General features: G+C 43.0%; 1 protein-coding gene across 1 annotated transcript; it reads left to right on the top strand.

Annotated features, from left to right (window-relative positions):
• The first annotated feature begins 102 nt into the window (after positions 1 to 102).
• On the top strand, positions 103 to 19,602 carry tax1bp1a (Tax1 (human T-cell leukemia virus type I) binding protein 1a). Its single transcript, XM_044334953.1, has 17 exons — positions 103 to 507; positions 1,736 to 1,950; positions 5,179 to 5,281; positions 5,996 to 6,186; positions 7,339 to 7,494; positions 10,398 to 10,546; positions 10,985 to 11,075; positions 11,205 to 11,390; positions 11,567 to 11,818; positions 12,041 to 12,232; positions 12,342 to 12,414; positions 12,971 to 13,473; positions 16,020 to 16,106; positions 16,905 to 17,091; positions 17,190 to 17,398; positions 18,124 to 18,206; positions 19,054 to 19,602. The coding sequence occupies exons 2-17, from the start codon at positions 1,762 to 1,764 to the stop codon at positions 19,262 to 19,264; spliced, it is 2,862 nt and encodes a 953-aa protein (XP_044190888.1). The 5' UTR covers positions 103 to 507; positions 1,736 to 1,761; the 3' UTR covers positions 19,265 to 19,602.
• Positions 19,603 to 21,020: the final 1,418 nt, after the last annotated feature.

The raw sequence follows: 21,020 nt of genomic DNA, 5'->3' as shown, positions 1-21,020 counted from the left end.
GAGGGTTTCCTGCAGCCAATAGAAATGAACCAAAGGCGGGATATCCTGTACTTTTTTTCCTACTTGTTAATGCCTTATAGCTGTTACTGTCAGTACAGTATTCACTCTAAAACACCAAAAACGTTAAATAAATGAAAATAACAATGTCGAAATTCTATCTACAGATATTTTTTTGTTTTTTGCAGTGTCTGGCACATAAATGCTGATGGTTTCGACAAGTATCCACTGATATTGTTTTAAGGCACAGGGCGAATATCAACGAAGCAAGGGGAAAATAACTGATAAACTGATTGAAGCAACTTAAATAATTATTATCGTAGAGACTTTCTGCTTTCTTCTTCTTTCTTTCTTCCTCAGCATCCCGGAAGTTCAGCATCACTTGCTCCTTCAGGAAGAGACGCAGCATCGTCAGTGCTTTGACAACAACGGGGGACAGGGGCCACAAACATCGGCCTGGGCGGCAGACATATCCTCCTGTTTTTGCAAGTGGAATTCACATGGAAAAGGGTACTATTTCAATTTGAAGCTAATTTAACGCCAGTAATGTTTGTGTCTTGGTCCATGTGTAGCTAGCTAGTGACTTGACACGACATGGCCTGTTCAGAGCTAATGTTAGCTGCCGAGTCACCGTAAATAAGATTATCCTCCGGATAAGTGAGCTCGTTGTAAACAGCAGGGATGTCCTATGAAGGTTTTTGCGAAACATTTGGTGTTTCAGGTGTGGCTCAGTGTGCATACCGTGACGATGTTTTGTTAGCTGGATAGCTTAATCTCAGCAGCAGCAGCAACTGTTTCACTTTGATTTTAATTTATTTCAGGTAATGGAGTCCAGGGTCTGATAATATGGAGATGTAGGGCAGGAGAGAGGGTTTGGTTTTTAGCTTTATTCTCATCCAGGAATAGATGAATGGATGAACATGATGCAAAGCAGCTACCACACATTCACACCTGTTTTTGCTCTACTCTTGACCACCACCAGAGGCTCATTTAGCTGGAAATCAAGTGCCTCGCCCTTAGGTACATGATGGGTTTGTTTACAGTAGCTTCTATATGCCCGAAACTCCAGTGGAAAGGTAATATATTATGTGAAAGAATAATTCAGATCCTTTTCTTTCATTTTAAGCATAACTGCTCCACTTAAGTAAAAGTAATTCTCCATTAGAATAAAAAAAAGTTCTGGATTCAAAAATCATCCATTTACTCCTCCATTTGATATGCCTTCACAAACTGCACATATCAGGGGACAATAACAAGGGAAGGGATTTTTGTTCAGAGTGTATCCATAAGACAGTGCATCTACCAAGGCTTAGTATTGTTTCAGGACAGTGTACTGTTGCCTGGGAGGCAGCACGCTGAAATTAAGTGACAAAAATCTTGAATGATTGGCTGTAACATGATTTTCTGCAGCCTTGCTGTGCAAGATGGATACTGATACGTACCGTACCGTGGTTGCCCAATACAGTAAACCCCCACTGCCCAAAGATGGATATATGCTTCGTACCTGCATATGCACAGCACTGCACCTCTGCTTAGTTATTTACTTAATCCACATGTTTTCTGAGCTGTTGTAGGAACTCAACCTACTTTTTTGTCTGCATTTTTACTGCATTTATTTTTCTTTTGTTTGTTTGTGTGTGCGTGCATACGTGTGACTGAAAGAAAGAGTTACAGCTTTCTGTCACTCTATTGTTTTTGATACTCAGTGTCTCTGCCCTCTGCTGCTTTTTCCTTACAGACAAATGAAGTGACCAACAGGATACAATGTCATCATTCCAGGTGGTGGACACGTCACCGGGCAGCAGTGTCAGCGTCATGGAAACGTCCAACTTTGCCCATGTCATCTTCCAGAATGTGGGGAAGAGTTTCCTGCCCCAAGCGCCCCTGGAGTGTTGCTACACCTTGACCCCTTACATTACTCCCCACCCCAAAGACTGGGTGGGCATCTTTAAGGTGAATCACAGACACTACAGCCACTGTCACTCTGACAATACAACTGCAAGCATAATCAATATGGCCCAAACTTTTACCCATCTGAATTATTCATTCAAACAGATATTAAGAGTTTGGAACCGTTCCCAGCCCATTACATAAGTGTTGGTGACATGAATTATGTGTTAGGGTTTTATTAATTGGGCATAGGTTAGCAGTTGGTGCATTAACACATACATCCGCCTTGACACTAATGGCTCAGCTCTTCACTACATGCCTAAAACCTCACCGCAAGCTTTGGTGTGGTTGCTCTGCATGTACAAAGAGGAAGAGTGTACACGGTGGGCTGGTTGCAGTAGGTCTCGCTGGGGGGCAAACATTTGGTGCTCTTTATGAATCACTCTGATTCTTATTAGGACCCCCCCCCCCCACACATACACATACACACACACACACACACACACACACACACACACACTTCACTTGTTCATTCCCCTCTGTCTTTCCATCAGTCTTCTCCCTGCTTCCTGCTAACCACCCTCCCCTCCGTACCGCTCTTTTATCAAGGCCATCAAATCTCACACGTAATTAACAGGAAATGTGAACTAGGAAACTTAATGTCTCGTAAAGTCCAAAGACAAACATTTTATCGTTGTTTAAGAACTTACTTCAAATCCACCAGCTCAATTAAAAAGGAATAAAGATGCTGGGTTTATTTGGAAAAAGTCGATTGGAAAATTTAATTGTTGTTATCCACGCTAATGAAACCTGTTTGATGGTTAGTGCTTCATGTCAGGGAACGAGCAGACCACGCTTCTTTAATCCTTTTGACGTACATGTCTGTCTTTTTGTGCGTTCATAGGGATATTTACACATGAATTTTAGCAGACACTTGGTCGTGTGTGTGTGTGTGTATGTTTATATAACCGATGTCAGTGGTGCATAGGTCAGTAATTATTCATGTGTGCTTTTGCAAATAATAATAAGACAGAAGCTAAAGCCATCATGCGTATCTGGATAAACGCAAGTTTGGAATATAAAAAAATTTGCATGTTTATGTGGATTAAGCAAAAGAAAAAGCCTGATGATTGATTAGACTCTCCCACTGAGCACTGCTGACAATGATGTTTTGTTAGCTTACCAGAAAATTTCAGTGCGGAGATGACTCAGGGTGAGAACATTTTCACCCTCTTACCTTTCACATATACAGGCGTTACCTGTTTCAGAGAGAGACTGAGCCAGAAGCTGACTGGCTTCAAGGATGACTCAGACTGTACATGCAGGCACTGTTCATTTTGAGTTGTGCACAGACAGCCCCTAGTGGTTGAAAATGTTCATAGCACCATTTAGAAGGATCCTGGTATAACAAGCTCATAGATGGTGGCACATTTAAAACAGTGCTCACATAGATTGTATACTGTAAACAATGACAGTGTGCACTCTAATCAAGCATGTCACGTCTTTTGTTTTTTAGTATGGTAACTAATTTTCCTGATTAATTGAACATTTTCCTGTATTTGTTCACTGAAAGCTTGGTTTAGTTAAGTTTCATGATAATGTTGTTAGACGCACACACACATATGTACACATCTCGCTAAAAAAAAAAACCCTGTGGAGGTTTTCGGTTGAGGCATGTTTGTTGGGTCAGCAGGGAGAAACCTGTTGTCTCAGTGTATAATTAAGGTGTCATCGTGCTGTTCCCTCACACCTCGGATGAATGATTGATAGCTGCTTTGCCTGTGATTATTTTATAACATCACTCCCGTGTTGGAATGCCATACCATACCTAACCAAATGTCAGTCAACTTCACTCTGCAATTAGAAACAATTATTTATGTCTGTTCTCTCTTAAGCAAACACACGTGAGCACACAAGCAAACCTGGCAGGAGTCCATCACAGCTTAGCCTCTCGCTGAGATACTGTCGGAGCTGGAAAGAATGTTTTTTTTTTTTTTGGAGCAGGTTTCCACGCTGACAATTACCATTTGTTTGGAATAACATTATACTGGGGCTAATGGGCTGATAAGACAAACACTGCAATTATGATTCCTGCATTATCAGACCTGAAATTTTGACAAATGTTTTCAGGAGCTCGTTTGATTTACTGTTTCCAGTTAAAGCTTCCAAATGGTTTGTCAGGTATCGGCCCTTCTTTTTTTTTTTTTTTTCCTGGATAGTTTATATTTTCTTGTCACTCAAATGTATTTAATTGTTAATATAATTGATGTTTATTGAAATATTTAATTCTGTAATGTGATTCTGGTGAAAATCTACTGGAAAATTGACAATTTTAGCTTTGAAAATTCAGTAAAAGCAAGTATCTCCACCCTGTGTTTTGTGCATCCTACAATTTCCTGTACAGCATAGTTGACTAATTGCTTTAACTGTTATATTATATGATTGCTATGTGGCAGCTGTCCAAATGAGAAACGTTTTTTTGAAATGTAAAAAAAAATTCCTGTACTGCCACAGGTGGTTCAGTTATCCACAGCTTAAGCGCAGTTATGTCCTGTCACAAACATGTACGGCACATGTGAGTTGAAACGAGGTGTGTGTATGTGCGTGAGCGGCCCAGACAGGGAGAGTGTGCAGTTTTCCACGACAGATTTACGACGCAGGACCTGAGTTATGATGTTCAAAACTCCCTTTCATCATCTGTCACCCAACAACACATGAAATCCGTGGAATTACATCTCCCTTGCCATTTTGTGTAAAATTTTCACCTTTTCTTCCCTCATTCTTCTTTTTTTTCTTTTTTTTTTCTTTCTCCCCCTTTTCTCGTTTCCACGTGGGTCGTTCTGTGCCGTCTCACGAGTTCGAGCGTGTGTGTGTGTGTGTGCACGCACGCGAAGCTACATACAACCCCTGCCCTCCCACCCTTTTCTCACACCTTCACTGCCCCTCTTTTTTTGTGAGCCTGAAAGAGGCAGGAACTGAGGGGAAGGAGAGAGGAGGAGGAGGAGGAGGAGGAGGAGGTGTGTGGAAGAATGAGGGGGCACGATTTTAAATGTTTCCATTCTTGCCTGAACATTGTATGTAATTCTGCAGCTTTCTTTTTGAGGTGTGTTTTTTAAAAACTGTATGATATGTCATACTATTTAAATGTCATCTGGCTTTTAACCGTTTAGGTTAATGTAAAATATTTGAAATTCATGATTTTTCACCATTAAATCTTATGCTTTACACTTACTTGTGCACTATATTTTGCTGTGGATCAACATTTTCTTGTTGTCTGCGATGTGTCCTCAGGTGGGTTGGAGCACAGCCAGGGATTACTACACCTTCCTTTGGTCTCCTATGCCTGAAAACTACGAACCAGGAAGTACTGTGCACAGGACAGTGGTGTTCCAAGGTCCAGAACACACACACACACACACACAAACACACAAACACACACACACACACACACACTATGTAAACCACTATACAGACCCAGCGTATTCCAAAGTAACTCCTCCATTTTACGGTGCGTATAAAAACCAGCACTTTTATTTAATAAGGGAACACAACCACAAACGGCGGCCTGGGACCTGAGCACCTCTCTAACCACACTCACATACACACACATACACACACATACACTCACATTGAGGGCCTGCAGACTGGTTTTACTGGGCCTGGAACGGTCAGATATTACACAGTGAAAATATGAGAGCATGCTGTGGTGTGTCAGTAGTCAGTAAAAACCGGTTGGCTGCCGGATGTTCTGTTCTCTCCATCCCAGAGAATCGGACTCAACACGTGAATTAAGTGTTCCAGTCAGATCTCAGGGAATAGCTATGGGCTTGTTGAAATGTTAGTGTATATATAAATGATGTGTTACCTAGTGGAACATTGATTTTTTCCAATAAAATTACCTGCTACTGTGCTGTGTAAAGGGTAGTGTTTATTGTTTTCCATACAGTTTAGTATCATCTCTCCATTTTGATGCTCTACAGTTATTGATTTTGTAGGGGTAGTTTTGGACAAGCATGCTTATAAAATACAGTAAGTACTACCTGATTTACTGAAGATGAAATAATATGAAACACAAAAGAAAACTGACCACACTCTTATCTCTTCACAGGTTATTATGTTCCCAAGTCCGACGGAGAGTTCTACCAGTTCTGTTATGTCACGCACACTGGAGACATCAGAGGAGCCAGCACGCCCTTCCAGTTCAGGTCAGCCACACCCACCGAGGAGCTGCTGACGGTTACCGAGGACGACAGCAACTCCGACATACTGGTCGTCACCACCAAGACTGGCCTGCTAGAGGTAAACCCACGCAAGATGAAGACATTTCCCGTTCTATTTTCCTTTTCTCTGGGTTTCGACGCCCGCTAAAGGGTAGTACAGCAAAGCACTAGATCCCTACTAGATCCATACATGACTGTGACCACTTATCTCACTGACTACGTTAAAATATTCCGGTTGTTGCCCTTATTCCGAAGAAGAAAACATCCCTTATAAGCTGTTTACATGGCTAATGAAAATGAACATTCCACTGATATTCCCATTTACATGCAGGGGGATTGCAGGGGGTTTTCCTCTGCTCCAGTGGCAATGGTAATCACAAGATCTCCGCAGGCAGTGAAGTAAACCAGCGATGTGATAAACATTAGTGAGCTGCTGCCTGATATTCATAAGGGATATTGATATGACTGATATTATAAATTTATAGTCACAGGCACAGTACCTAGCTTTTCCCATGATGTTTACTACACTGCTGAGTGTTTTTGGCGCATCACACCGAGTCGTCACAGTCAGCCGGGATAATAACCAGTCCCCTCCATCCCCGTCGAGAAGGCGCGCTCTGTTTTTCCAGCCTGCCCTGAACAACACTCCTTTTCCCTCTCATTCCTCTCCTCTGTCTGCCTTCCTGCTCCAGCATATGTCATTTTGCCTGCGCAGGGGTAAACACGCAAGAGGGCCATGTGTTGCAAACTGTGGTTAAAAACCCTAATTGAGATGTATATTATGAATGCGCTGTGTACACGTCCAAAGAAAGCTCCTAAAACCTGAGTAATATTGGCATATCCCACATGTCTTAATCGGGAAATGATACATTCAGAATAAGGCCTAAATGGGAACATCCAAATGGAATATGCTGTTTACATGCCAAGTATCAAATTCAGAATATTGTCACATTCGGAATAATTAGGAATATTAGTGTGCATGTAAACATGGTCACTGAGTAGAGGGGACATTATTTGGCATCGATAAACTGTTACTTTACCTTATTGTCTGTGTAAACGGCCATTAATACAACACACAACATATCACACAACAGAAATAGAATCCTATATACAACTCAGGACGAGGGGGATACACTTAAAAAAACTCTTTGATAAAAGCTTCAATGAGCTGGTACAGTTTTCACCTTTTTTTTTTTCCTCTCTCCCCCCCACCTTACCTCCTGGCCGGCAGCGTGTGGAGGAGGCGCAGCAGGAGCGCAGGGAGCTGCTGAAGGCCATGCGGCTCCTGCAGGAGGAGAAACAGCAGCTGCAGGAGGAACAGAAGCGACTGGCCAGGGAGAGGGAGCAGGAGAGGGAGACATGCTGCCTGCTGCGCACACACAACCAGGTTAGAGAGAGGTAGAGTGATGTCAGGAAAGGCGTGCAGAGACAGAAATGATGCTCTGCACATACAGCAAATTAATCGAAGATTTATTATGATCAATCAAGAGGCATTTGTGCAACATTGAGATTTACGGTGAGGGAGGGTTCGGTGCGTTTGTGCATGTGTGTAATTGTATGTAAGCGTGTGGGCGTGTGTTCATAGACGGACAGCCGCTATTTGCACATGTGTGTGTGGAGCCGGTTCCTCACCAGTGATCACAGGTCTGCAAACTTCAAAGGCCCGAATTTATGAATAATCTGTGTCTATGTTTAAGAGACACACAAGGAGCTGCAGCGCGCGCATGTGTGTGTGCGCACGCCAGTCTTTCTCTCCCTCTTTAACGACCTGACTCAGTGGGGCAGAACGGAATTGGGACTCGGTTTTCTCGGGCATCTGGCGTCAGGGACGATGCCATCGCAACCACAGAGTGAACAAACATGACGTCAAACACGCAGACATACACACGCGCGCACGCACGCACACACATGCACATACACAAACTACCCCCCCCCTCCCCGCCCGCCTCCTCCTCCCCCTTCACTCTCACCCTCACATTCAGGTCCCACACCACAGGGTCCCTCTAATGTGCATTCACACATGCACAAGCGCGCACACACACACACACAAACAAACTCATTATGCCACCCGCTTGCAAACCCTTTTAGTCTGTGTGTGGAATGAGAGGAGGGTAGTCCGCAAAACCGCCTGCCTGAAAAAAGAGCCCTGCCCAGCCTCAGGGACAAACACCACTCAGTCACGCGATTCAGTGGCCACTGCTTTCTCACTGTCTATTTTCTCTCTGTCTGTCTGTCTGTCCCTGTCTTTCTCTCTCGGTTCTCTCTCGGCTCTCAATACTACATTTCAGTATTGGCATGACGGGAAACTTAATTTGCTAAAGTGAGGTTGATGTTAAAAATACATTTGGGAGCATTAATCAGAATTAAACAAATATTTAAAAACCACTAAAATTCTGCATCGATCTTTATCTACTTTTTTTCCTCTGTGCTCGCTCACCAGAGTGACTCAGATTTGAGATTTTAGCATTTTATGAGTTGCTCATTCGATAAGCAGTAGTTTAGCACACACACGCCTAAAAACAGTCAACTCAGGAAACTCAATGAAAGCAGGAGGAGGTGGGAGGCGGGGAGGGGGTGTGGGGGTGGAGGAGAGGTAAAACACTGCAACTTGCCAAGAGTTTTGAATCTAGTCTCTTATCGCCCCCTAGTGCAGCTGTCCGGTCCAGGCCCAAAGTGAGAGCAGGCTGCTTTGAGTTAGTCTGCCGCTCCTTTTTTACGAAGGACAAAATCGCCATAAATTACGTGGTAATACACACACACACTGTTATTACCATGCTGCTTTTCCTTCAACAGGCATGTCCATCTGTAGATATACGACTTGTGTGAGTAGGTGTGTGTGTAAACACGTGTGCGAGCACACTCCTTTTGTGGAGCATTTACAGTAGGAGCGTTAGTTCATGCCACGCTGATGAAAATATCCTTTGAGTTTAACATGAAAACATAAGTACATATTTTGTGGCTGCTAATTTTACGACTACACTTTTTATAAGGTCTTTATGCACTGCTAAAGTGCTTCCCAAACGCCAGCCGTAAAAATCATACAGTAATCTACGCAGAGCCAAGCCCAGAGGGAGACAGGCCTGAGTATGCATTGGTGTGTGCATGTGCATGTGTCTGTTTTGGATTGATGGGTGTACTCTGTGCTACTTGCCTGTCTCCATATGTCCTTGAATGTGTAGCTGTGTGTCAGTCTTCCTCGGTGTGCGGGTGTGTGGATGAGTATGTGCGTGCACATGCTACAAACGGATGGAGGGTGTGTGCAGAGAGGTATGTTGTTCTGTCACAACCAATATTAGCTATGGATGATTTAATGGCCTTTGCTACTGATAAGCAGCAAGTTCAAACAAGGCATTTCCTCAGGAGGCACACCACATGCAGAAAACAGAACTAAGATGATCTGTTGTACAATACCAGGAATTTGTTTCACTAAAGGAATCCACTCATACTAGACAGGTTACTCCTGCGTTCATTCACTACGTACCGCTACTGTTTGTTATTGAGGCCACTGTGCCTCTAAATAGCTTCACATATCGAGAGTGTGATTAACATCCATCAAAACGCTCACATATGTCATCATTTGTAACCAGTGATTTGTGACAAGACAAGACTTCACTGATCCCCGGGGGGGGAATTCACATGTTAGAGCAGCATAAGAAATGAGCCAAATGAAATTATTAAATAAAATAGAGGGGAAAAATGAACAAAATTCAGACATCCCATATGTCAAATGCATTACATATCCATACATTTGTCCAGTAGTGCAACTCTGAAAGCTTTCTAGAGAGTTTTTGATTCTGCTTTATGGACATTTTTGAGGCATTAGTTTGTCTCCTCTCATTGATATAAATGGCGTGGACAAAATATTAGAAACACCTCTCAATATAATTGAATATAAGTCAACTGCACCACAAACTACAGCCTCCAAAATGACCAAAAGTTAAATCAACATCCTTCTCTTTCAGCAGAAACTCAAGTAAAAGTCAACACTGAACATTATAACCATCATGAGGGTAGGATTTAATGCAGTAGTTTTACCTTTTTGTACCTCATAAAACGTGTAATTATGAAAGGTGAATGAATGTACAGCAGTGAAACATATATAATACATAAGGAATGAGGCTGTCATGTTTCCCATGAAATATTAGTGTCAGTGATTAATCATGACTATTGCATAAGCTCCTGATTTATCCAGCATTCTTTCTCTGATGCCTTGTTCGGGCTGCTGAATCGGCTTCTGTCATTGGCCGTAGCACCTGTCAGCGTGATCAGAGCTACCTCTCTGTCCCACAGGAGCTGCTGCGCTCGTCGCAGGGGCTGTCAGAAGAGAGGGAGGAGGTGAGGAGGAGGCTGACAGAGGCCACGGACCGGGTCCGCCAGCTGGAGGAGGACCTGCTGGGAGTCACCCAGAGAGGCCTACAAAAGGAGACGGAGCTCGATTGGTGAGTGGAGACTTCTAAGGCGTGATCATCAATCATCCCAACTCATCCATTTCTGTGAGGACATGACTGTTGAAATAATGGTGTTTGAGGGAGATTTCTTGCCTGCCTTCTGCTTTTTCAACATCTTTATCATCAAACTTGTCCACACGGGAAGGACGAAGTAATTCAAAAATAACCTCTGAATTGATCAGCACCTCTCTGTCTCTGCAAAAATGACACATCATAAGCTTCATAAAGGTATTATTTAATGCAGGGATATTGGATTGGATTGCATTAATCACACCCATTTATGTTTGCATGCATGTGCGCTCACACCCAAACAAACACAAATAAGCAAAAAGCATACATATTGAATAGACATATGCCAGCCAAACAGATTTTACTGAATAAGACCTTCTAAAGCTTTTCAAAACTTATTTTCATTATTTCGTGTTTCAGTCTGCGTGACCGTCTGAAGAAACTGACAGCAGAGAGAGACATCCTGGAGAGCCAGCTGAAGAACGAGAAGGATGAGAGAGACCTCTATAAGGTGAGACAAAGCTCTTTACAGGAATAGGCGGGATAAAAGATAGGATGCATTTTGACTAATTAAGCCGTTGTTTTTCTGTGTAGCACTGGCCTGTGCACATTTTTTGTCTCTGTATTTTTACACGTGTAGGCCCACCTGCGCAGCACTGAGCTGGAGAACACTAAGCTGAGCGCAGAGCTGCAGATGCTGAAGGCAGTGGAGCTGAACCGGGAAGTGACTATTGCCCAGTTCCAGGAGGAGCTGGACAGGCTCAGGGCCTGTGTTGCCCAGCGGGATAACCTGGAGAAAGAGCTGCTGGCACACAAGGCTGACAAGGTAGGAGTGTTTGCAGTGACTGTTGCTACCAGGATAAGCTAACTCAAAAGCTAAAATATAAAAAGCAAATTGTACGTCCGTTATCCTGTCTGTGTGAGCATGCACGTGAAGTACAGTGTGTGTGTTTGCATTATAAAACCTGTTTCTATTTATGAATTCCCTCCTCGTTCCTTCAGGCAGAGCTAGCCCGTGTGCGTGAGCAGCTTCGTCAAGCCGAGGAGCAGCTCCAGGCATCCCGGCAACAGGCCTCCCTGCTGGCCTCGGAGCTCCGCGACTCAGCCAGCGCCCGCGACCACACGATGACTGAGCTGTACCGCGCCCGCTTGGAGGCAGACAAGCTCCGTGCGAGTCTGGCTGATGCTCAGGCCGAGTGCCAACGCATGGAGAGCCAGTTGGACCGAATGAGGAGCACCGCACAGAAGGAAGTGGTCAGTGTCTGACTTCATTAAGTTGTATTTCTGTCTTTCAACTCTATGTACTTTGACAGGCCCGGGTTGAGGGAATTCTGAAGCAAAGAATTTTCAAATGTTTGGAAAAAACTTTTTAAAGGGGTGTACATTTTTATGAATGAGCAATCACAACAAAGAAGACATTGGATTAGCAGTTATACGTCTCATTCTTTTCTCCTCTTTACGTCCTTCTGCTTCCAGGGTGTCGGTACCGGCGGGGAGGTGACGCCCAGCATGATGGTGGTGTCAGAGGCAGAGGCTGAGCTGCAGAGGGAGGTGGAGGAACTGAAGCTGCGTCTCCACATGGCAGCTGAGCACTATAAGGAAAAGTACAGAGAGTGCCAGCGCCTCCGCAGGCAGGTGGCCAAACTGAACACAACTGAGTCACAGGGGGTGAGTTACCGTGCTGGAAACTAAAAGACAGAGCTGAAATATTGAGTTCAGATTACCAAAACCACAATTACAGTTTGTTGATAGTACTGTTCTTGTTGCTGTTTTGCAGGAGCCAAAGAGAAACGCGTCCACTGAGACAACACTGGAACCACTGACCCCCAGTCCAGAGTCACCAACAGCAGGTACACAAGAATAAAAACTGTCATTTGGGTTAAATTCGAAAATGAAAGAAAATGCACTTAATCCCCTGATTATGTATGTCATGACAATAGTGTATACTGAACTCTACTATTATTGCTTACATAATAATCTACACTTTTGTTCAATTAAATCCTGAAAAAGATTCATTATAGAAGAGGAAGAAATACAATTTTTTTCACCTACTGTATACTCAAAAGACCATAATGCATTGCAGCCACATGACATTCTTTCTCTTACTGTGCTTTTTCTCCTGCTTTGCCACATTTTATAATAATTTTCAATATCCTAATTTAGTTTTGATATTTCTTGTTGGAAATTCATAAGCTTAGAAGTACAGTGGAGGAGCTTGGGTTAAAAGGAAAGTGGGTACACCACAGTAGTTAACTACAACACTATTATAAAATATCTCTAGACCGCACAAGTTTCATCAAGTATAAAGTCACTCTATTAAAATATGCGTAATTAACTCATACCTGATTCAAAGAAGGGGATTTCCTCTTGACTATATAATCTTCTAAACCCTTTGTGTTTTTACAGGAAATATTGCTACCGCAGTCCTTCAAGAAGCCGCTGAAATGACAATCATCCCAGAACTTAATAACAGGGAATTCACACACACTGACGCACACACCAGCACAGAGAAGGAAGAAAAGCAGAGAGAGAGCGCGCCGGTGGAGAGCAGCGAGTCGGAGGCTGAGAGAGAAGTAAACCAAGGAGAAGATGGAAAAATAAAAGAAAAAGAGGAGAAGAGGGAGAGCCTGCGGGAAGAGAGCCTGAAGATGACGAGCTGGGTGGAGGTCGAGAACGAGAGGCAGGGCGTCGGGGAGAACGGCGAGGTGGAAGGGGTAGAGGAAGTGGGAGACGGCGCGGAGGAGCAGGTGCTGCTGGAGGTGGAGGGGAGGAGCATGGGGGAGGCAGAAAAGGAACAGACACGTTCGGTCGAGGAGGAGCTGGCAATGATGGAGGAGAAGTGGAGGGAGCAGTGCGCCATCAACGAGACGCTCAAACAGCGGCTGGCCAATGAGGAGGAGCGATTCAGAGTGAGACACGCACACTTACACACAAAGTATCCTTAAGCTCAGCATATTAATTAAGCATATTTCTATCATTTCCTGAATGATAATATCTCTCACTTGCTGTGGTCGCATGCACAGAGAAATCCAGTCTTTTGAATTGACCCGTGAAGATTACACTCCAATTATAATGAGCCTGGTTATAATGTTTGGTTTACCCTCAGATAAGACAAGTTATTTTGTCCTTTTAACTTCTCTCCGACTGACTCTACATACATGAAAATACATTTTGCTGTCAGCGGAAAATACTGTAGCAAAACAAACCACAGTGTTATGAGCCTATATCTTTTATTTAAAACTATATTACAGCTTCAACAGTTAATTATTTTTGGCACGTTCTCAGAGCCCTAAGAGGTTGTTTGGCCCAACCGACTGTCAAAAACCCAAATACATTAAATTTATAATGATATAAAACAGGAAAAAAAATCAAATCCTCACATTTGAGAAGCTTGAGTTTGCTTTAAAAATTACTTAAACCAAACAATTTGGTGTCAAATACTTTTCTGTCCACAAACTATTTGCTCGATCAAATAACTGTTTCAGCATTACACAATTTGAATATTTTTGAACATTTATTAGATATGATACAGTACAGACAAACAGGAAATGAGAATGGCATGCAACTAAGGCCTCTGGCCAAACTTGATGTTGCAATTATATGGTCAGCTTCTCACGCCCACAGGCCACCAGAACTCTCCTACACAGAAAACAAATAGAATTTGATACCAAAAGTACCATTGCTGACTCAAGAAGGGAGGCTCTACTGGTGGCAGCACTCGGATAGATGTATGTGTTGTTGCAAGAGAATTATTGTGTCACAGAGTATCAACAGTTTACCTGAGCACACATTTAACCAGAATATCCAGATTGTATACACATGAGCCAATGTGTGTGGCATGTGTGTGTGATTCAATACAAGCACTCAAGCATGTGGGCCTGCTGCATTTTGCATGTGGATGTCCGCCAAAGTACCTACTGGCATTTAATCTCCATGAGTGATTGCGTGTTTATCGGCGCTGTAAATAAGGCTCTCCCCCCTTCTTTGATAGAGTCTCCTGTCTGAGGCCAGTGCCTCAGGTCCCGAGCTGCTCTTAATGGCTCCGGAGACTGACAGGAGAGGCAGCCGCAGAGCGTCATGCTTTACGGCTGTTTACATCTACGCCGGGGGGCAGGGGGGGGGGGGCACAGAAATTCACTGTTGCAGACTCCCTACCTGAACTTTACTCTCTAATGCTGTGGCATAAATCCCTGAGAGAGGGGGGAGAGAGGACAAAAGGAGATGAAAGAGAATGAGGGGCGGGGGGAGTGAAAGAAGCAAACACAATTTAAGAGTGAAAAAAGTTGGATTGACAGACAGACATGAAGCAGAAAGAGAAACCGCGGCAGAGGAGGGGATTTTTGAACCCTTGAAATGGGATGAAATGAGAGAAGAGCAGGCAACTAGCCATGTAAATTATCCCACAGGGTCAGTCCTGTTAGAAAGTCTTGAGATTTACTACGATCCCCTGGTCCGCTCCGGTCTGCAGCGCTCCTCCAGTCTGCTCTCCTCACAGACCTCGTTTCTTTGGCTTTAGCTGTGTGTGTTTTACAGCGAGTACCACACATTTGACAGAGCTCCAGGTTAAATAAAACCCAACCGACCAAATATTTTGTTCACTTGCCTCCCTGTATGTATGCCTAGTGATGGTCAGTTGACATAAATGGAGTGGAAGTCCAACCTGAAAGCAAGAAAAAGAGTTTTTTTATCTGCACAAGAAACGTCTCACCCTTTCCATAAACTCTGAATATCTGTTTGTTATGTTTGGAGCAGAAACAATTAGTCAATGAGTCAATTACTCAGGAAAAAATAGGTTGATATTTGATTAATTATTTGTCATTTTCTATGCAAAAATGCCATTCCAAGATTCCTTTATTAAAATTTGCTGCATGTTTTGGTCTTATGTGATAGTAAATTAAATGTCCTCAGGTTTTTGACTGTTGACTGACAGGAGAATGTCGCTTGGGCTCTGGGAAATTGTGATGTCATGTTTCTGATGTTTTATAGACTAAATGATTAATCAATTTGAGAGAAAATCATCATGAGATTAATTGATAATTAAAATAATTAGCAGTTGTCGCCCTAGGTATTGTATTTATTATGTACCCTCTCCACCCTACTAGAATATTATACAATCCTTCATTATCACTAATAAGCCAGTTTGCAATTTAAAGGAAAAAGCCAAAAAGCCATCATACATGACTGAGGGCAAAGACAAAGAACTTGTGTTTCATATAACTTCAGGAGGAAGAGATGGAATAACAGAAGAAGAGCAGTTTGTTGTTATTGGGGGAATGTTTAGTTTGGTTGGACGCAGACCTGATACCTCTCAAGAAAATCCGACTGCTTACTGAAACGGATGTCAATATTTTTCTGATGCATCATTAAGAACTAATGTTGAACTATGTTTTTGTTTTTTTTTCTCTTTTCCTTCTGTGTGTGTGTGTGTGTGTGTGTGTGTGTCCTGTCTGCGTAGGTGCAGATGGCAGAGCGAGCCAGTGAGGTGACGGAGCTGAAACGCAACCTCGCCCAAGCCCTGAGAGACAAAGAGCAGCTACAGGAGGTAAAGCAGCACCATCAAGTGCACATGTAGTGTATGTGCTTTATAAAATAAATCAGGTTTTGATAAATAATGTGAAATTTCCACTGTAGAATTCACATCATGGATGCATAAGATGTCGGCTCTGAGTAGAAGTCCACAGATATATTCATGAGCACTTTAGGTTCAGTGTATTAACTCTTTTGTAGCTTCCTTCCCTTCCCCACTAATTAATACATCTATACTTGCTTCTTTCGCCCATGGGTACAGTGCCATTATACAGTGCAAATGCCACGCGACGTGTCTGTTTCACCTTCCCAACCCTGGTTTAAATGTTAAACCTGATAGCAGCGCACTAATGAAGTCATCAAGAGAGGAGGTCGGGTGGAGTGAAGAGGGAGGATGGAGGGAGGTAAAGGAGGGAGAGGGCGAGCGCCTCTATCAGCAAAGCAGGAGCAGAGGGAGCCAGAGTTTGACACCCATTACAGTAATGAGTAGGGTACTAATGCTCTTGCTTCAGATATAATCACAAAGGGCAGCAACAATGTAGAGGGATATTTAACTCTGAGTTAAGCACTTACTCCCTTCTTGGTTCCAGCGGTGAAAATGCACCATTCAAACTGAATTTCTCTCTCACAGCTTTCCTCGTTTCCTGTTTTCAGGAACAGAAACTTTTAAGCAAGTTTGGTTGCTTAACTGGACAACATAGAATGCAAGATGCAGTAGCAGGAAATATTTTATATGACATGTTAATAATGTGCAGTTTAGTGTTGATGTACAATGACAACCAGGGATGGATTTTGTCTCTATCTGTCCCCCCAGGAGCTGCAGCGCTATGCGTCCAGGCAGAGGGAGCAGGAGGCTGGTGTTCAAGGTGCTGAAGTCAGGCAGCCAATGGTGCTGCGCTACCCGCTGCCCTACCCCCAGGACCCTTCCCCTCCACCGCTGGTGCCACAAAGGCCTGCTGAGCTGCAGTACGGCAATCCCTACTCCACGGACACCACAAAAGGTTGGGAGGAAACTTGAATCAGTCGTTCTTTCGTGCCGTCTGTGTTCTCCCTCCTTCAGTCAGCACCCTAACGGCGCCGTGTCTTGCTGTTTTTCTAGAGCGGGTGGATGTCGCACTGTCTCCCGAGCACATGTCCCGTCCTCCGCCTGAGGCCCCACCTTGCGCACCTCCATGCGCTCCCCCAATCACACCCCCAAGCCCAGGCCCCGGGGCACCGGGCTGGGAGAGAGAGGTGGTCTGCATCCAGCCCTCTCGCACCACGAGCCCCCCAGAGAGCCTGGACCAATCACCAGAGGAGCCACGTAATGTAAGCGCATACACATAACACACTCTTCCACCAAACTATAACACAGGCTGGTGTGACATTTATTAGAAAGTTAATGGATGATTCTTTATTGGATTTTTTTGGAGTATCCGTATCAATTAAGGTTGTAATTCTAATGTATATGTAAATTACATATTTTAAAGCAGCATACTGTAAATCTAACTGATCCCAGCCTCTGGTGTCCTAGCCTCGCTTTTGTGTTTTCAGCAGCCAATGAATTCCTGTCATGGTAATCCCTCACTCGCTTCGCCTCTCCCCGTCTCTCGAGTGCTTGTCACTGAACGAAGGGAATGGTAGCATGCCCTTAAAAGATGAAGCTTTGAACTCATTTGCATAAAGCTCTAATTAACGTCACTCCCTCAGAGCTCAAGAGAGACGAAGATAACGAGGGCTGAGAGAGTAATTAGGTGAGATTTTGCATAGGGACGGACCTTAGATCAGTTAGTGTCGGCCGGATTATATCTGTGCTTGTTTGGGAGCAAATTGAACAGAGATCAGGGAGGGAGGTTTACTGTATTCTTTAATTAGAAACATAGCTGCACATGCCTCGTCTTTACTGGCTCATTTCATGGCTCTTCCTACCCATCTCCTCTTATTTTGGTTAAGATCTTTGGAGGTAGTGTTTGTGTATGCACACAGCTCTACGAGCAAATACACAGCCATCATTTTCCATCCTTTTGTGTGTGTGCTTGTGTTGTGCATCATAGGTGGGTGACGCGGCTCAGCCATCCTGTGACCATCAGTCCAGTAGACGCAGTGAAGCCAGGAGCAGCTTCTGCTTTGACTCAAGGTAGTGTGCGTACCTAAAAACAAAAAATAATGACTTCAGAATAAATAGCCTTTTTTTAAAAAAAAATAAAAAATAAAAATCAGTGTTTCTTAAAGAAACAAAAAAGAAACAAGATTACACAAGCAAAGAGGAGGACATAGATGAAAACAGAAGAGGGTTCAGGGAGGGATTTGTTTTTCCAGTAAGCCAGTCGATCCCTGTGCCAGTGATGAACCAAACAAGGCTAATATGAAATGCAAATCCCAGGCAGCTAGCTGACTTCATAGAGTAAAGAGGTGCTCATGATCATGTCCCCCTTTAGGGTTCATTCTCATCCCCTTACTTTATATTTACATGCGAAATACATATATTCAAGGATTCAAGACTCTTTAAAGCAACAAAGTACGATTTTGTCCCATTGCACAAAATGCTGATGATATTGTGTTGATTAAATGGTGAATTCACACCATAACAATGTTTTTGTTTTGGGGCTGCGGGCATTGGAAAATCATCTAATATGTAACATTTAATTTAAAATATGTATTTTCAGAATCTATGTATGGGTTACTTTGGATAATCCAATTACCTCGCTGTGGATAGTTTTTATTAGAACTACTTGCTACCAAAAAAATAGTCTCTATAAAAACTACCTGACTGTGAATTTTTGTAATTTGAACTGACCTTTTTAATACCAGTGATTCAACAAGTTATGTCATTTTTATTTATATAGCCCAAAATCACAAATGGGGGTTTTACAATCTGTATAGCCCTCAATCCTTGGGGATATCTGTAGTTTTGTTGTGCCAGCCTGGGTCACACTGTTTTGACATGTCTGCTTCCACTGCTTCCCTCCTTTTCCTCTCTCCAGTAGTGACGTTCACAAGCGCTGCCCGCTATGCGAGGTGATCTTCCCGCCCCACTTTGAGCAGCGCAGCTTCGAGCAACACGTGGAAAGCCACTGGAAGGTCTGCCCCGTCTGCTCCGAGCAGTTCCCCCTCAACTGTCAGCAGCAGCTCTTCGAGAGGCACGTCCTCACGCACTTCGACGGCCACGTGCTCAACTTCGAGCAGACTGACTGAAGGGGTGAAGGTCGGCAGAAGGCGAAGCTAGAATTGTGACATACTGTATGGGTTAATGTGTGTTTTCAGCTGTTAGTTCATTTCAATTGGAGGTTTGGTTAAGTTGTCTTGTTAATATACAATCATGAGCACTTTTTTGCAATCTTAACAAAGGTTAGAAAGAATGTAGTCTACTTCTGAAAGGAAGCAGTTTGTCCTTTGGCAGCATCTCCACCAAGGTGTTTATCATGTAGGTTAGCTTCCACCTTAAAGGGGACCTATTATGCTAATTTCCAACTCAATACTTTTATTCTGGGACTCCACTAGAATAGCTTTGCATGATTCACAGTTAAAAAAAAAAAGTCCTTATTTATCTTATTGTGGCCTTTTATGCAGCCCCTCAGTTCAGCCTCTGTCTGAAACAGGCTGCTTTAGCTCCTGTCTCTTTAAGGCCCCCCTCCCGAAGAGCTCACTCTGTTCTGATTGGTTAGCCTCTGGAAGCTGAGTCACGGCCAACCTCTGCAGGAGCAGGATTTCACTTCTTTCTTATTGCTCCAAATGTCAACTTCTCCCATCCATCCATACATGTTCGAGCCCACATCTGATCAGGAATATGAGAGTGGACAGCACAAACATCCACAGCAACAAAGATTACAGCAGGGCGTCTCTGTTTGGTAAATATTACCTGCTTATTGTGACATAATGGTGTAAGTTACATGTGGGGAATGCACTGGGATACCGACTGAAGTGGAAAATGTCTGCTGTCAGGAAATAACATAAGTAACGTAGCTAGTAAAATGTTATTCTGCTGTTACCAGATGTATAGTATCTCCTTGCACCGTATGTATTGTGCCTGGACCAGATGACCATATAAAGAAATTTGCACGAGTTGACGTCAGCTCATCTCAAAAGTAGAAAAAAACATTGGAAACCTAGCATTCAGATCAGCTCTCTGCTCACAGGGATTACTTCTACATACGTTTACCTCATTATTTGAGACTTTGGCCACGATTAATATGAACATTCAACACTAACATTATATATATGACAGAAGATAAGGAATAAGTATAATAGGTCCCCTTTAACACACACTGGGTAAGGGATCATTAACACTGGGGAATAGTGCTGGACCACTCCTTTAGTTTCCTATTATTTTTAATGCTCATCCTTCTGCTTCAAGGGACTAAAGCACCATTGGTAGTGCATGCGTATATTCTGTGTTTAAAACTACAAAATTTCATATGTTCAAGCTAAAAGAGTGAATTGTAGCAGGAGTTTGAACCAGGGCTTTGAAGAAAAAAAAAACGTTTTAGTATCTTGGATTCACAAATGTTCTTAACTACGGTAAATATTTCTTTACAATAAGTAGGATTCTCTTGTGACAAAGCAGCCAAGACATTGCTTCATCTTTTGATTGTCCACATGTATCGACGTTTGGAAAGGGTTAAGAGATAAGATGATTTTTTAAAAGTGTAAATGCAGAGCAAGATCTGAATATGTGATGTCTTTAAAAAGACATCTGTTATTTATAATTGAAGGAGGTTGTTGGAAGGGGATATTTTTTTGACTTGAATGGGAAGTGATCTTTGATTTCTTCCAAACTACAGTACTACCGTTCGTACGATAGTGTTTTTGCAAACAAAGACGTCAGATGGTTTAAATAAAAACAGCACTACGTTTTCATGTATCTGCACTAAATAAGGCTTTATTCTGAATGTACTGTACATATGAAAATAAGTATAAGTTGTGGAGAGACCTGTGAATTACTGTTGTGACC

Source organism: Thunnus albacares, chromosome 19, assembly GCF_914725855.1.
Source record: "Thunnus albacares chromosome 19, fThuAlb1.1, whole genome shotgun sequence".
In the NCBI taxonomy this organism is placed as follows: Eukaryota; Metazoa; Chordata; class Actinopteri; order Scombriformes; family Scombridae; genus Thunnus; species Thunnus albacares.
Note: the sequence above shows the minus strand (reverse complement) of the source record. Positions and strands in the feature narration are given on the sequence as shown.

Excerpts from the sequence above, each read along its gene's own strand:
- tax1bp1a (XM_044334953.1), top strand. The coding sequence starts at position 1,762 with ATGTCATCATTCCAGGTGGTGGACACGTCACCGGGCAGCAGTGTCAGC. Across the intron at positions 1,951-5,178 it reads ACTGGGTGGGCATCTTTAAG|GTGGGTTGGAGCACAGCCAG; the intron begins GTGAATCACAGA and ends ATGTGTCCTCAG. Across the intron at positions 6,187-7,338 it reads CCAAGACTGGCCTGCTAGAG|CGTGTGGAGGAGGCGCAGCA; the intron begins GTAAACCCACGC and ends CCTGGCCGGCAG.